The following is a 17373-nucleotide window of genomic DNA, read 5'->3' as shown; positions in this document are numbered from 1 at the left end:
CACCTTGTAAGTCAAAGTCTGCCAGTGATTATCAATCTATAACTCACTTTCTGCAGTGAGATCTTTTTCATTTTGATTGTAGAGTACATCTTATCTGAGTAAGACTCAGATAATCCCACAGAGAATGAATGAAATGAGAAAAGAAGACCCGCACTTTTACTGCCACCGGAACTAGCCGTCAATTGTTGCGTGTTGCGAAATCTCAGCAATTTGGACGGAATTCCTTAATTATTTCCTACATTTTTCGACTTTTATTCCACATTTTCTTCACATCTGCCACTTGACTTTCATACATATTTCATGAATATTCACGCATCAATATTTATGCATGAGTATTTATGCATAAATATTTCCGCACTTTAAATAGCTTACATTCCATGGAAATTTGGGAGTTTATCGAAGGACATTTTCTACCTTCTACCAGTGGAGACAACGAACTAAACAGGTGCTGTGTGTTTGCATGATATTCTAGATCCATGGTGTTTGCGGGTGTTTGCGGGACAAACGGGACAAATGGATGTCGGTTTAGTGGTTCACGCCTATCCCGTCTTTTTCACGCACCGCTCCTCCTCCTCCTGCAACAACACAAGTCATGATGGCGGAACTGTAGCACGTCGGGACGCTCCGGAGTGTGCACCGCCCGTCCTCCTCTTCTAACAAGTGTACATAGTTATTTATTCTTCAATCGACACAACTTTCCACCATGACCCGCTGGATTCCCACTAAAAAGGAGAAATACGGAGTCGGTGAGTTGCCAGTGTTGAATTAATCGTTTGGGTTTTCGCTGCGTAAAGTTTTACTCCACTTGTTATTTCTTATTCTTCGGTGGGACTCGTGTGTGGAAATGTGTGTGCAGCTCTTCATCATGTCTGTAGTAGTGTGGCGTGGACTGGGAAAGCCGCTTTTTCTTGTTTTTGTGCCTCTAAATACGTTTTAGCGGAGGAAAAACGGTCTGATTACATTGTTTCCATGTGCACACAGTCTCTGAGCTGACTTTTTAAAGTGACAAAGTAACTAATGTGTCCTTATTTGCCTGTAAAGGTCCCTCTGAGCCTGAAGGTCTCCTGTTGACTCCTCATGGGAGTCACTGGGAGATAAGAATGTGACATTTGCATAGTCAAGTTCAGTTTGTCAATTGTCTGCTCAGGAATTTTAATTTGGTGCACTGTAAAAAAAACACAAAAAAAGAGAGAGAAAGAAATCTAAAATCGTTTCACACTTTTCTTTTCTTTTTTGCGGTAATACATTAAGGCCCAAGAGTTAAAACAGAAAACAAAACAGGGCTTGTAATATATATTTTTTATTTTTTTCTGCATTTTCATTAAATCCTGATGACATAACTGTAGCCTACTGTGCCATTTTATGATGCCATTTTCACCCAGACTGCACGATATTGGAAATGATTGCGATATGTGATACTGCGATATCGATATTATAGCAAAATGTGAATGTACATTTTAGACTCATTATTTCAAATGTAGTAAAACAAGTCTTTTCACTCCCTGATGTATTAGTCAAAATGTGTCAAGAAGTAAAAAAAAAAAAAATGTAAACAGAGACAAAACCAAGACTAAATCGGGGATGATTTACCCTGAAAACCATGAATAAAATCAGTCCTTTTCAACCTTTTTCCTTAAAATTGCACAAGTGTGTCAAGTGTAGGAGAGCTGACGTTATTGCGATATGTTTGTTGCGATATCCGTTATGACTGGAGTACATTTCTGGACTGCTCTGCACCTTTATGTGCTTGTAATGATATCTGCCAGTGCTCCACCCTCAGCCGTGTGGAGTCTATGAAAAATGCTTTCTGGTTTGCTTTAGTGACTTCATACATAGCAAGTTCAGGCTGTAAAAACTAAATCAGCTCTAGGCTACACACTTTTATAGACTTTTTACCCGGTGCGCACCAGATGTGGTCGGTTCTCAGGCAGAATGCAGGCTATGTTTGGGGATATTTTTGGATGTTTTTTAGGGCTATAGATGTCTTCTAGATGTACAGCTTAGATCTCCCACTGCCATTGACACCATGTTTTATAGAACATTTGAATGTTTTTTTTTAACCCCCAGTATTTGTTGAATAAAATAAGAAAATGGCATTATTGATTTAAAACAACTTGTTAGAAAAGGGTCCATTGACTTCCTGTTCAAAACTGCTGAAGTGATAAGCCCCGCCTCTTCATAGTGACAATGTAGTACCTCATACTAGATTATGTCATGTTTTTTTTTAACTCTACATGTATGAGCTGTAGTGTTGTCACAATACTAAAATCTGTGTGCGATAATAGACTCGTAACTCAATACCAATTTATTGATAATAAACAATAGACAATAGATCGACATTTTCAAAATAAAATAATAGTACTTACTTTAGTAAACATTGTGGTCTTATACTAGTTGTGATAAAGCTCAAGATTGTTTTAAAACTGTTCGGGAAAATTCGCATTTTGTCCCGTTTCTGATTTGTTTTGGAGTCGATACTTGTTTAAATGAGTACTGATACTAATGATACTTTTTGACACCCCTACTGAACAGTGGGGCGAGATAGGGGCTAGGTGAAAACAGACAATTTTGGAGTATGACTCAAATGCAGTACAAAGCAGTATTACTAAAACATAGGGCTGTGCAATGACAAACCATTCAATTACAAACATGTTGTAATCAAAATACAATGAATCACCTTCTGTTCAGAATCCTATGCGATAGTTCTGACTCCAAACTTAGAGCAAAGACACAAATGTAATAAAGTGGTACGATTAAAGGTTGAATGGACGATTTTTTTGGCACAAATCTAAGTCTTATTTCCTTGTGGCGTGGACTGCCGATTAGTCCTGCCACGTATCAATCATAAAACGCACCTACCGCTCACCAGCAGCCGCGTGTGGCTCGTCCCCACGTTTCCGTGTGTCTAAGCGCATTGATCTATCATAATATAGTTCCCTCAGTGTATGGGACAAAATGAAGACGGAGAAATACAGTTCGAGCTGACTCAGAAGAAGACGGAAATCTACGGGAGACGAGAGATGCGATGTGATCCGTCGCGCTGATAAACAAACACACGTGTGTGTTGTATAAGCCCGCACGGGGAAGTGCTTATGCGCACTTCCGCCTGCGTTCTCAAATCGCCGAAAAATCGTCCATTGCGCCTTTAAGCATTTGGGGTTTTTTACATGTGAAAATGGAAAAGCCACAGATCTTTTGTGTTCTTAAATTGGCTCGGGGTAGAGATGTTTTTGGTTGGATTGGTTTATTTGGTTTATCACTTAAACCAATTATTTAAAAAATAACAAACAAGATAAACAAGACCTAAAACAACTGATTAATGCAAGTTGAGTTGATCTAAGGAAGTTTCCTAAGGTTGATACTAAAGAAATGTCCAACTTTACCTCAATTCTTCTGAGGCGTTCAAACTAAAGTGTCACAGACATGATCAATAACATATATTAAGGCTTCACTTTTACAGGTTAATTTTGACAGAATTGAAGCAATTGTTTTGCCATAATTAAGCAGCTCTACTAAAACTTGCATTAAAATACAACACAGAGTAAGCTTATGATGATAAAACACTGTTATTACAAGCATAAAAGCTCATAAAAGTAATTTTTACACAGGGTCCCTTTCCAATCTTTGGTGGATAAGAGAAAATATTCACTCAATGTCTTTCACGTGACCTTGTTTTTCCGGGTGTTTTGTGATAATCCTTTTTAGATGCATTTCAAATTATTGCACATTTTTGTATGTTATGCCGTGTTTTTTCCTGCCTCATTCACCTCAGAAAACGGCACAGAGAGTCACTTACCCAGTTCTTAATCCTCAAAATGCCATCAGACCCTGTACAAGGTCTTGGGTTGTAATCCGATTAGACAAGCCAGGGATCAGCTAAAATAAGGGCAACTACATTTTGGCATGAAAGAAAAGATTGTAAGTTGTCTGATAACATCTCTAATATCGGACTAGCTAACAGGGACATTTAAATGAGACATATCCTGGTTATAGTAAGCACCAACATAATACCCGGTAATTTTCATATTCTGGAGTGCAGCAGTAGAAATGTAAATTGAGCAATCAAATGTCCCCAGGCTTAAATGTAAGTGAATTGTTGTGCTTTTAACTCCGCACAGCGTCACACTCTGCGCTCTTTGTGGTACTGACTATTTTGAAGTCACTTTTAAAATCATCTATAGGGCTACAACTTATGACAATTTTGCTAATCGATCAGTTTAGTGATTATTATTTTAGATTAATTGAGAATTGTTTAGGATGCATAAATCATGTGAAGAAAATATTTGTATTAAGTTTGAGCCAGATGAAGCTGAAGTGAAGCCATCTGAGGATCTTGTTAGAGTATAATGTCATTGACTAAACAGTGTTTTGATCATTTTTATACAATTGCGGCTCTTTTTGAGTCATAAAATGTCTATTCTCAACTCCTGGCCTGTTTTGTAACCTATGTATAGACCAGTTAACGACTAATCGAATACTACATTACTTGACTACTATTTCAATAATCGATTCGTTACAATTATTTGATTAACTTGTTACAGCCCTTGTTATCTAATGGCTATTTTCAATTGAATCCTTGTAAAAAGTAAGAAGAATCAAAAATAACAGTTTAGACAGTTTAAAAAAAACAATGCAAACACACACACACACACACACACACAACCCTAACAAAAACAAATTGATAACCTTAATTTGTATTCATTCATTAATTTATTTAACAGGACAACATACAGTTACATAAAGCCAGCGGGCAAAGACGCTCGTACCAGAGTATTACTATGAAGGCTAATTTCCATCTCCAATCCTTTTTAAAAATGAAGAAGGATAAACGGTTACACTTACACAATCACAGTCATTCACTCACACAGTTTCCCTTTCACTGCCAAGCAGCCACTATGTGTATCATTACACATAGTGATAGTACTAATCATTACAGTGATTAGCTATAAATGGCTGTATACCGCATATATAATATACCGTATTTTCTGGACCATAAATTGCACCTTTTTTCATAGCTTTGGCCGGGGTGCGACTTATACTCCAGAGCAAATTATATGTGATATTATTCGTTATTTTCACACTGGCAACTGCATGGCTGTTAGCGATGCAGAGCAAGAATCCTTTACCTCCGGAGTTGGCGGAGTTGTTTAAATGTGACTCAGGAAGAAGAATAGAGTAATACTAATGCTTTGGTAAACGTGGTAGCATGTTCTTTATGCTGTAGACATCTGAATAACTGTTAATATGTTACTTTAACAAACCAGACACAACCCGGGAGATGAGAAAAAGGGCTTACCTCTGGCCTAGTAATGCTAAGGTAACCCACGGAACAAAGAACATTCAAGAACATGGACACACAGGCCCATCTAGAGGCAGCTTCTTCTGGTTCTGGTCGTATGAATGCATTTCACAGTTTGGCTGATAATATCATCTTAGAATGAACTCCAACACACAACTAGATAGATCGAGAACAATCATGTCTAGCGTCTCCATCTGTCATTGACACATTTGCATATTCCAAATTCACATTTATCTGTATAATTATTTGGTCATTAAATCGTCATAAACCACATTTGGTAAAGTGTTCATTCATTTCCAGAAAAGGGGTAAATGTCACGGTTACGTTCTCACAAACCTTCAGATTAACAAGCAAATGTATTATTAATTAATTAATTCATAAAATGAATGAATGAATGAATTAACTAATTTAGATATTTCATTATATAGTTGTTAAACGCATAATACAGGATGGTGCACTACATAACTCTAATAAACTCTAATAAATGTGATGTTTGAAATCTTGATCCAATTCTAACGGATATCAACTTGTCACCCTCTTTCATAAGTAGGAGGACATGAATCACAATACAGTACTTGAACTAGTAAAGAATCCCCTACATTATCAAAGTACATATTACATATATTGCCGGAGTGTGTACTAAAGCCCTCACTCAGTCTGTGCACTCGTAGCAGAGCTGGGAAATAATGCCAAAAATGAATCAAGATTTTGGTTTTGAAATGTACAACTTTACTAAACTAGGGATGTTACGATAACATGCACAATACAATTATTATTCATGATTATTGACACAGAACAAAACAAAAGAGAAATCCTTTTCTTTTATTCCAATACTGTTCCCAGTTTCATGGAAACTTTCTAAATACAAAAGTAAAGTTATGTGCCACATAAAAGCACCGTACATTTAGGTCTTCTTTTTGGAGTGCATTGAAACGACTTCTAACTTCTAAAATAGTCACCATTATTAGTTTTAACTTACTACCTTTTATTTTATGGATATCAATAATAATCGTAACTACAACATAATAATTGTGAAGATTTTAGATGCAAAATGAAATGGTTTTAATTCAATCTATAGTTAAAATTAATTTAAAAGACAACTAAATATAAATTACTCTTTTTCCGTCTGTTTTTGTCACATTTACTTTATTTTTGTCAGACAGTTCAGTTTCATAAAGCTGATCACAAACGTGAGAAATGGTAACCGGTCAGACTAGAGTAATAATTGCGAATAATCGTTAAATCATGACGTCACAATAATCGTAACTCTAACATTTGACATCGTGACAGCCCTACTTTCAATATAAATCTCCTGAACATAAACAGACTTTAAATAATGCTCATTAACCATAACAGAATAGTCCTAGACTTCCTCCAAAGTCTGAACTCCGCTCCAAACCACATGCTTTTCCGGACAGAGGTTTAGCTGTGGAATTCTTGTTGGAAAAGACCCGAGCTGATCATTGACAATTCTTTATTAAAATCCAATTAATTGCAGTATGTGCATGTAAAACTTTATTTTTTATAAGACAAATTGATTGCAGCTGTAATGTGTACTCTTACAGCATTACACCTCATTACTGTCTAGTGAGGAGATTGGATAAGCGGTTTGAGAACCAATCAAGAAATATACACATACAGCAATTTCACATCATGCAAATAGATTTTGTAAACGGCATAAATAAATATCAAACATTTGGTATCAGTAAAATGAATCCTCTTTCGTTCATCATTTGTGTCGGGTCATATGGGGACACACAGCAGTTGTGTTTATGTACTAAATTGTGCGGTAGTCTGTTTTTATAACCAACATTACTTGCATCAAAGTGAATCAAAAGGCTCGTTAAGCGTCAGTGTGACATGTTTGTGCCGGTGTCGTTGTACGAGTTTTACATCTGTCCAGACGTCCAAACCACTGTCCTTCTAGCTGTTACATTTGCAAAATGTGTGATCATTTCAATCCCACAGTGGCAAAATATTGCAAATTTCCACTCCTAAGGTTTGTGCTTTTGAAAACTCAAGTGCAGCTTTATATTGTCTGAATGACTTGATTGAGTTTGTCTGGTTCCTGTTGTCCGTGTTGGATAACAGGCCTGTCAGAAATTTCACAAATCAGCCGTCCCACCCTCCCCCTTTTAATAATGCCTAATTAAATCACATATAGCATGTAATACGATTCTGTAATTGCTTGTCGTATAATTACACTGATATATTCTATGGGGAGCAGCTACCAGTCATTCAACTCATAAGGACTGACTTAACTTATGCACAGTACCGTCACAATAACTATATCGATCTCTCTATCAATAAATTGTACATTTTGGCGCTCAATATTACCATTTTTTACATTTTCTGTGTATTAAAGTGGAGACATTTTAGTTATATTTTTGTAATATGATAAGCTGTAGAGCAGGGCTATTCAAGATAAGGCCCGGGGGCCAAATCAGGCGCGGGGGCCAAATCAGGCGCGGGGGCCAAATCAGGCGCGGGGGCCAAATCAGACCCGGGGGCCAAATCAAGCCCTCCAAACGATTTTAATCCGGCCCACGACAAATATATTAAAAATAAATAGATCAATAAATAAATAAATACATAATGATAAGGCTGAGCAAAATAATATGTCTGTTTGCCGTAACCCGACCGACCCGCTATGAAACTAGCCGACTGGAAAAAAAAAAAAAAACTGCATTTTGTTGACAAAACTTCAAAATCTTTTATTTTTCAATTATTTCGCCGACTCACCAACCGGTCTTTCCTGAACCACCGTGTTACACGCTTGTAACGCACCGCAGAACACATGTGCGTCTTCATTTTCAGTCCTCCACATGCTTCTGTTACAAAGCAGACCATAGATAGTAGTCGTCATATTGCTTTTCAAAGTTAGTTTGCCCTTGTCGGCGCCACTGACATGTCCATAGTAATGCCAGGCTCTGTCAGGGTGTGAAATTTGACTTACGCAAATGCATTCTGGGATTGAAACACGGCCAGCAGCGTCATCACAGCAAACATGGCGGCGCCCGTGTCCCCTGCATGTTCCCCCCGCTCGCCTTAGCTACCAAAATAAAGGATAGCGGCGTACAAAAGGTCGATTGAAATATCATAAAATTGTGAGATTTAGTCTCCTGATCGGGTTGATAGAGACGTTTTTTGTCATTGACTGTTGAAGCCTGACCCCTGGTGGTCACTCCGACTCAAATGACAAAATTTTGATCTTTTTTTTTGCCTTCAAAGTAAAAAAAATAAGAATTTGCCTACCGACCGAGCCAGATGAAAAATGTTGACTCGGGTTACAGCAAACAGGCAATTTATTTGGGGAGCCTAATGATAATAATAATCTTGTTCACTGGTTTATTTCTTGGTTAACACGAGATTAGACCTGGTTTTGATTTGGGTTTGATTCTGGGTCAAACCTGACTGATATGACTCTATTCCTAGTTTAATTCTGGATCAGTATTGGATGGGCAATGTAGGTAAATATAAGTTATTTTATTGTATTGACTCAATTTATTGAAACGGTGTTTGCTATTTAGCTTAACCCAAAATTGTATTAGTGGCCCTCTGGAAAGTGGCCCTTCCACTTTACATGAGCAGTCAGCAGCCAAGATGTTGCTTTGGAAATGTGACCACTCTAAGGTCACTGCTGCTGGGGCATCTCTGTCTAATAAGCAAATCAGTTTGGCTTTCCTCTCCTCTTAGATCTCACTGATAACATCCTGGTTTGTTTATCGTCCAATGTCAAATGTGATTATTGTCTGATGCTTTAGAGATTGGTGCGACCTTGTTCCCAGTTTGGACGGGCTTGTACCATTTCTCTGTGATCAATTTGATTCATCCTCTTCTCACTGCAGATAAAGGAGTGCTGTGCAGTCGTCTTTGACGTTTTGTTTTTACCACAATCCTTTTGAGTTAAAGATGATACCATGCCAATCTATAATTAGGTTTGAAGCTAAGAATTAAGTACAGGAAATAAACTATACCCAAATACTAATCAATAAAATTTGAATGTGTGTCAATTTAAAAAAAACAAATAATTATGGGAACCTTTTCTTCTCTTGATTTTTATCGTAACTAGTTTAAGACCACATAGTAATATTATAGAAAGTACAGTTATTTTGTGCTAAACATTAAATTACAGGTAAAATGTTTTTGGTCCAAAAGCCTTGTATCAAGCCTTGTAGAATTGACATCCTTTCACAGTGATACACTTAGTTCTGGGGTCCCTGATTTTCAAACTGTGAAAGGAAGAAGGATTTATATCAATCTTATCAGTAACTCTTAGCTCTCACAAACATTTTGGCACATTACTATTATGGCAAGGCAAGGAAACTTTATTTGTAGAGCACATTTCATACACAAGGCAATTCAAAGTGCTTCACACAAAAAATCATTTCAGTCGTATGCACAACTAAACAAAATTGTTTTTAGCTTAGATTTGGACATTGTCAGAGTAGAAGTCTCACATCTTCAGGAATCTTCATTGTGCACATGCATACATTTTTTGGCTCCTCGCACAGCTTTAGAACAGCTTTAGAACAGCTTTCTCAAGTGGAGCACCCAGCCTTGCACAGCCTCTCAGTTCTCATCCCAAAGTGTATAGTCACGTACGGCAAATGCTTCTCTGCAGTCTTTTTGTTCAGTTCAAATTAAGACAAAACCATGGCAAAATATCCTTTATGCTCGTTTAGGCTTGAACATCAGAATAAGGTTTATGATTTATAGATAACCTATAAGGACTTATTAGCTGGAGCGCAGTGTAAAGTGAAGATCGTTTGGAGCCGTCTAGACAACGGGAGAAGGCAATCTCCCGGTCTCCTGTGGTCCTTGTGCTTTGAGATGCCCAGCCCCAGGATTTGTCTCTCCCCAAAACTTTAATTGAGCTGCTTTCACTTAATGAGTTGGGTTGAAATTCAGTGCCTCTTTTTCCCCCAACACATATTTTATCCTTATTTATCATACAGGCTTAATAAACTTTAACAGAGTTTTTATTTATTCATTTACTTTTAATTTTGAGTCAGCTGTGAAGTATGTTTTTCTTCTGTGTTTGTCACACAGAAGATGCTCATATAAAGAGCAGGCAATTATCTAGCCTTAGGCTGCATTTTAACATAAGTGCCAATGAAGAACTAATTGCCTCTTTTTAATGAATGGATTTTGGCAGCTCTCATCCACTAGGAAGTCTATCAATATTTACTCCGTCTAGTCATTTGCATACCGTATTAGTATGCAAACTAAAAGCTAAATAGTACAAAAATACTCCTAATTAGGGCTGCAATTAACAATTATTTTGCTAATTAAATTGTTGATTCCCCCATTGATTCATTGGTAGTATATTGCCCATAGCTCATTGCCATTCAGTTGATCAAAGTTGATTTACAATGCTGTGCATTATTCTTTCACTGGTGGTATGCTACTTCTGTAGCCACATGTGCCCTGCGGCAGACTGACAGCAGCGAGGCCATCTGCGTCATCATCCCTTCCCCCACCCACTAATATCTCACTCTCACGCCACAGTCATCCAAAGGTAAAGTGGGTGAAATGTCTGTCTTGTCTTACTCAGCCGGTTATTATCTTGTCTACTTCTGTATTGTAATCTAAAATGCTCTTACTTTGTCTAGAACAACTTCACGCATTCTTGAACTCTTTCAAAGAGAAACTTGATTGGAAATCTAACAGCAGCAAATGAGCTGAGTTCTTATCTCTGTGTTTGTTGTCCAAGCAGCACAGATAGTGTTCTTCATTGCACTCTGCCATGGCGCAGAGGGTTGCTTTATGTTGAGACAGTGTGACATCACAACCTGCTCCGCTCAGTACAACCTGTTGGCATGATTCCAGCACAGACACGTTGAATGGGCCATTGTCACTCTCTAGTGGCAGATGTCACTTCTCCAAATCATTTAGCTTTGGTCACAAAGCTGAAATGATTGTCTGGTTAATAGTAAATTATTTTAAAGTAGGTTAAGGTTAGCCCCTAACCCAGAAAGTTGTTGTTTTTTTCAATAAAATCATTCCTCCTCCATGACCGTGATGTAGATAAAGATTTTTCTAATTTCTAAATTACTACAGATTCAATTTCCTCTTATCAAGGTTCCTCTTCAGAAAAGCATCAACCAGGCAACATGATGTGCTGACTGCTCGGCCACTGTGTTGCTGTTTCTTTTATTTTACTGCCTTTTTTCTTCTTTTGGCCGATTCTGGGAATGATCTGTCTACATCAAGTGCAGCGGGCAGCACACAGTAGCAGAGCGTGCAACAACTAGGGCTCACTGTTTAATTCAGAATCACAAGGTTTATTGCCAAATGTGGTTTATGCAATTATTTTGTTGAACAAGTCAATCATGCACTCTTAAAATTAGAACAATATTGGTTATTTGCCAGATTTTAATGCAGTGAAAATTCACAATATTTCTAGGAAAAACAAAACAAGAAACCCACCCTTTTTTTCAATCCTAAAGTTTGCGATTTGATCCAAGCTCTGACCGGTGCATTCTTTCATACTGTCATCCTGTCATTGTGTCTCACTCACTGCTCTGCCTCCAGTTTATGCATGCGGCAGGTGTATGAATGAGTTTGTAAAAGAAAATGTGACAGCAGCTCGAAGTATCCTATGGCTACAAGCTGATGCGTTTACATGCGTGTCTCATGCTTGTTAACATTCATGACATTAGGCATTATGAAGAATGTGTAGCAGGACTTTCCAGATCATGCATTGGTTACACAAACTCTTGCCGTTTCCCTGCAGAGTTGTCTGTACAGATGTTTTTATTGAAATTCTTGAAAATAAATTCCCAGCACAAAAGAGTGAGTTGTTTGCATTAACTTTTTAGTTTTAAATTTAGGTATTCAGGTGGAGGTGCGATAACCCGAGCCAGTTGAAGCGTGCTAGGAAATCTAGCCTCCAGCAATGCGCATTATCGCATGCAAGTCAGGGCAGGGCTGCTCTTCAGTTCCTCTATCTTACTGTGTGGCTGTGTGCAATTGCAGCAGCCCGGAGTCATGTCTAAGACCTTTGTTACTGTATTGTTTGCCAAAGTTTTTTTTTTCTGTTGCGACACCCAAGGACTTGTGTGTACCTTTGTTATCTGGTGTCATGTCTTATACCTTTAACTAACCTGAGTCACAGACATGACGAATTTAAGTCTGTATACTTGGCACAAGGAGGAGTCACAAGTGGGAACAAAGCCGACTGTGGTCAAAGGTTGCTGTGTAAGAAAAGAAAGCTTATCTTCTTGCTTGACTGAATAGATTTTATTACTGATAACATTCATATCAATGCACCACAACAGCTATGTAGGAAGAGTCTGCTTTTTATGTATTGTTTGTCAATGTATCTGTTTCATTGTTTGACTAAACAATAATGGCTGAGTTTAGTTAATTTGGACTTTAGATTCAATAGCATCCAGGAAGGTACTGTGGACAAGTATTAAAGTTAAAAAGCTCAGTTTTGGGTCAAGAAAGAGCTGCTGTAAAGTTAAATTAAATGTCAAGTTGAATGTCAGCTTTGTTTCCCTTTTCCCTACAATAAAACTAAGGCACATAAACGTTCCAATTGGTCCAAAGTCAGTCAAATTTGTCCAATCTCAAGCCATTTTTTTTTAACTTACTTTTGTCTCTTAGTTGGGTTTCTTTCTATTACAACAGATCGAAGTTTGTCCTGGGTGTGCTTACCTGTACTGTGTGTTCGTAAGCAGATACTCTTTTGTTTGTATTTTCATGAAGCACCAGTCCAAAGTCAGAATATGAGATTTTTGTATGTGTGCTTTTTCAGAACAACTGATTTAGTTTGTGAATGATTTATCTACCTTATTCTTCTGTGATTTCTGAACCAAGCTGCTCTTGACCCTGTACCAGGCCAAAGTTTACACTCTCTACCGCGGTCCGTTTGCTTGAATATTAACGACAATCTTTAGCCATTTGTTTCAATAAAAGGTGGCCGGAAACCTTTATTCCACTGAGTCTTTCTCAATCTGGAAACATTACATTTAAAGAAGCAATCAGCCAAAACAAATAGTTCACATGTGCAAATTGTACCGAGATTACAGAAGGCTTTGTGAAGAATTTGGTTTCCAGTGAGGTGATCCAAAAGCTTGATTTTATTTCATACAGCCATGCTCCTCTGTGTGGTGAGTAATTGAAAAGGGATTTGGGGTGTTTCTTTACCCACTGGACTACGAGGAATAACTTTTTAGCTCCCGGTGCGTACAGTCTGTTTTTAAAGTCCATGTAATCAGACTTTTGTTCTTGTCTTGCAGCCATCTACAATTATGATCCGAGCGGAGACCACGAGCTGTGCCTACAGGTGGGGGACGCGGTGCACATACTTGAGAAACTGGAAGGTGAGTGAACACCTAACAAGCCTTAACGTGCCTGTTTGAACATGCTTACACAGGAGCTAGGCTGGAGGAGTTGAACCAAGCAGCACTCTGCATGCCAGGTCTAATCATGTAAATGAGCATGCACTGTGCCACATTGCCCTTTTGACTGTCACCCGTTGCATCCTCTGCTTTTCAAGATGAATCTCTATCTCCACAGGCTGGTACAGAGGCTACACACTACGCAAGAAATCACACAAGGTAGTGTCATTAGCACTTAATTATTGTAATGTACCTTCCACTGTGAACGTAGATCATTGTCTCCACAGGGCATTTTCCCAGTTTCCTTCATCCACTTGAAGGAGGCCACAGTCGAGGGAATTGGGTAAGAAATATGTTGCAGACAAACACTTTATTTTCTTTTATACAAACTACACTCTATTTTCTTACTTTACAATAATATGTTGATATAAAAGCATGCAGAAGTTAGTTTGGAAAAGTTTGGATTTGACAGAAGTAACTTTGTATGTGAGGGATTAGACTGACACAGGGTGAGATAACAACAAACAGCTTTCATTCATAATTCACTTAAAATTGGTTTGCTGGCCCGCCTCGTCGTCTGTCAATAACATGCTGCAGTTGCAATTATCATTGTTGCAAATGTCTTTTTTGGCGGTGTAAGGCGGATGATTTTGTCTATTTATCATCAATATAAATATCCCACTGTCTAAATCATATGGCATCAACTGTGAATGATGAGCTACAAGTCTAATATCTTATTCTGTTTTTATGGACGTCAGCCAGCAGGAAATACTTATCCCCGCCGACCTCCCGCTGAAGCAGGAGCTGGGGGCCACTCTCAGGGAATGGGCGCAGATATGGCACAAGCTCTATGTGGTATGTTGTTCTTATCAGCTGTATTTAGTTAACATGCCTTTTCACCAAGGCACTGTACCTCTAAGCAGGATTAGAGGCTAGAGAGGTAAGTGCGGGGTGAAACTTTGATATTCTGTGCAACGAAGCTGGTTCGCCCTCTATCAAAGTAGATCTCTGCGAATTGAATTTGAACTGCTAACTTGCTCCGGTGCAGAAAAGAGATCTTGAGGATATAAAGGGGCTGTATACGTGCTGCTGGTCTGAATGGGAAGGAGCAAAGGGGGATTGTTTGTTTGATTAAAAGATAAAATATAAACACATGTAACTTTTACATTTACTGGAGGCTACACCACTAACTATTCTGCAGAGAACCAACAGTAATGTGGCCCGCAGACACCACCATAATTGCGGGTGTTTAAACAAGGCTAATGTGTTGTGCATTTAAATTGTGTGGTGTCTGTTATCAATTTTAACGCTTCTCTTTAAAACTATTTCCCTCTTGCTGTTTTTTTTTTATTACAGCTTATTCTGTGGATACAGAAAGGGATGGTCCGATAGGAATGTTTTTGAGCCGATGCCAATATCCTGAGTGTGTTTTACTGTTGGGGACGATAACCACTACTTTCACTTTAATACAAATAATAACAAGCTGTATTATCTGGGAAATGAAACTATTTCTGGCATGATTTTGCAAACATACAGCCATATTTCTTAACCTAATTGATCTGTTCAAAAAGTCAAATCTGATGCAGTGAGGTTGAACTCCATGGGCTCACACAGTCTGGGGCAGTGCAAGAAAAAATATCGGTGCCTGTATATCGCCTCAATGTTTGAGCGGTGCTCAAATATTGATGAAGGTGCCATGCCAGTGGAGTTTGTCCTGCTTTAGTTCTGGTTTAAGCTCAGTTTCTTGACGTAGACTTTATTTGGTCCCGATCCAGTCCAGGTTTAGATCTAGATTTTGACGTGTTTGAATTCATCCACCGTTTATTTGACTATAGACCCTTTTAAAATACTATGTTATCAGAATGTTAGATTCTGAAATGTAGGCAAAATTAAATAGACAAAAATATTTCCAATGAGTGATTGACATGTGAGATAAATACTCATGTACCGGTACTAAACTGTTTAACACATAACAAAAATATGCAAGTTTTCAATTTCCTGAGTTGAAATGTCAGTCGATTTGCTTTTCTACTAGGAAAGATAGAAACAATAGTATTTTCTTATTTTTGAGCTGCACTATAAGTATAATGTGGGGTAAAGTATATCATTTAGCTGTTGATAACTATTGTAAACTATTGTATCTTATTTTGTGATGAGTAAATCAGTTTCTTCATTGAAATCAAATTATGTGCTACTTCACATTTGCCTTAAATACAGGAGTCCTTTTCTTATATCCATTTTGTCAATTCCATTGAAGTGTGTGTATCTGTTTATCGGACAGGCCAACAAGACTACCCTGTTCAGGAATGTTCAGCAGATGGCCTACAGCCTCATAGAGTATCGATCTCAGATAGTGTCGGGAACGCTGCCCAAAGATGACCTTGTGGAGCTGAAGAAGAAAGTCACTGCAAAAATAGACTACGGGAACCGGTATAAATGCTTGATTCTCTCCAAAAGAAAGCTTAAGGACATAAAGAGCATTGTTACATTTTAAATGCTTGAGTTGTTGTGGAGAGTTGGGCTGTGTGAACTATTTTCAAAGTGTATCTTTTGTGCCGTGCAGGATTTTGGGTTTGGACTTAGTGGCACGAGATGAAGCTGGAAACATGTTGGATCCGGACCAAACCAGTACAGTCAGTTTGTTTCGGGCTCACGAGACGGCGTCGCGAAGTGTGGACGACAGGTTACAAGAAGAGAAGGTACAGCTACTACTACTACTACTACTGGTCAACTCACTTTCCTTTTTTTTCTGTTTATTATTTTTTAATGGCCAACTCACCTTTAAATGAGATGATTGTGTTACGTTCTTGATATGGGCTTTGTTTCTATTGTTATACCTGAACATTACATTTTCATTTGCTTCTTTAAGACACGGAACCTGGAGAGCAGGCGTCAGACCCTGTTCAGCACCGTGCACACCTACAGTCTCCTCATGAACCTCAAGAACTTTGTGTGCAACATCGGAGAAGACGCCGAGCTCCTCATGTCTCTGTACGACCCCGACCAGTCAGAGTTCATCAGGTCGGTAGATGTCGCTGATGTGCTCTTGGTTGAAGTTAAATAAAGTAACATCAAAGTAAACATTGATAAACTAGTGTTTATAAAGGACCTACTTCTTAATAATGGAAGTAACTCTTATGTACCGTATGTTTAATATTCAAATAAACTTAGCCTTGTCATCTGTTTTAGCTTATTCTCATTATATTCCATTTATGCCATGATTTTGTATATTCCTTCCTGGACCAAACCTCTAAATTTATCATTATACACAAACTCCTGACTCCTTTTTTCAACAAAGAAATCTTATTAAACTCAAAAGCGTAGGGGTCAAAAATGACAAAATCATTATACAAACTAAAGGGGAAAATACTTTGCTTTAAAATGTGACTGGCGATTCAGTGAATAGTGCCAATAACTATGAAGAGTTGTACTTTTCACAGTATTTGCACAAAATCTGCAGCTTACACATTTCCGTGATTATAATCTTCTCCACGGTCAACACGATTACCCCCTCCTCTCGTACAAAACACTTCAAAGATCCAAAGTTGGGTTTGCTTTAGCAGATAAACTCGAGCTGTGAAATCCTTTGGGGTTTAGTTTGGAGGTTTAGCAAATTGCAGTGATTTGTTTGTAGCAACCAGCGGCGTTTGACACGTTAGACCACGCCCATCACACACTGACTCCCTTTTCTTTCAAGACACTATCTCATCAACTGTCTTTACT

At 38.2% G+C, this 17373-nt stretch overlaps 1 protein-coding gene across 2 annotated transcripts in view; it reads left to right on the top strand.

Annotated features, from left to right (window-relative positions):
• Positions 1-566: 566 nt before the first annotated feature.
• The window catches only part of dock5 (dedicator of cytokinesis 5), a 54858-nt gene continuing 38051 nt past the window's right edge, over positions 567-17373 (top strand). The window contains exons 1-8 of one of the 2 annotated variants that reach the window (XM_072432444.1): positions 567-746; positions 13549-13632; positions 13829-13869; positions 13938-13993; positions 14409-14505; positions 15932-16080; positions 16214-16364; positions 16529-16671. In XM_072432444.1, coding sequence (XP_072288545.1) covers positions 704-746; positions 13549-13632; positions 13829-13869; positions 13938-13993; positions 14409-14505; positions 15932-16080; positions 16214-16364; positions 16529-16671 — 764 coding nt within the window. In that variant the 5' untranslated portion in view covers positions 567-703. Of the gene's footprint in view, positions 747-13548; positions 13633-13808; positions 13870-13937; positions 13994-14408; positions 14506-15931; positions 16081-16213; positions 16365-16528; positions 16672-17373 lie in introns of both variants that reach the window. The other variant, XM_072432445.1, reaches the window with a different exon arrangement.

Source organism: Eucyclogobius newberryi, unplaced genomic scaffold, assembly GCF_026437365.1.
Source record: "Eucyclogobius newberryi isolate DKJ021-1_F unplaced genomic scaffold, fEucNew1.0.hap1 SCAF_6, whole genome shotgun sequence".
Classification (NCBI taxonomy): Eukaryota; Metazoa; Chordata; class Actinopteri; order Gobiiformes; family Gobiidae; genus Eucyclogobius; species Eucyclogobius newberryi.
This window is presented reverse-complemented; position numbering and strand designations above follow the sequence as displayed.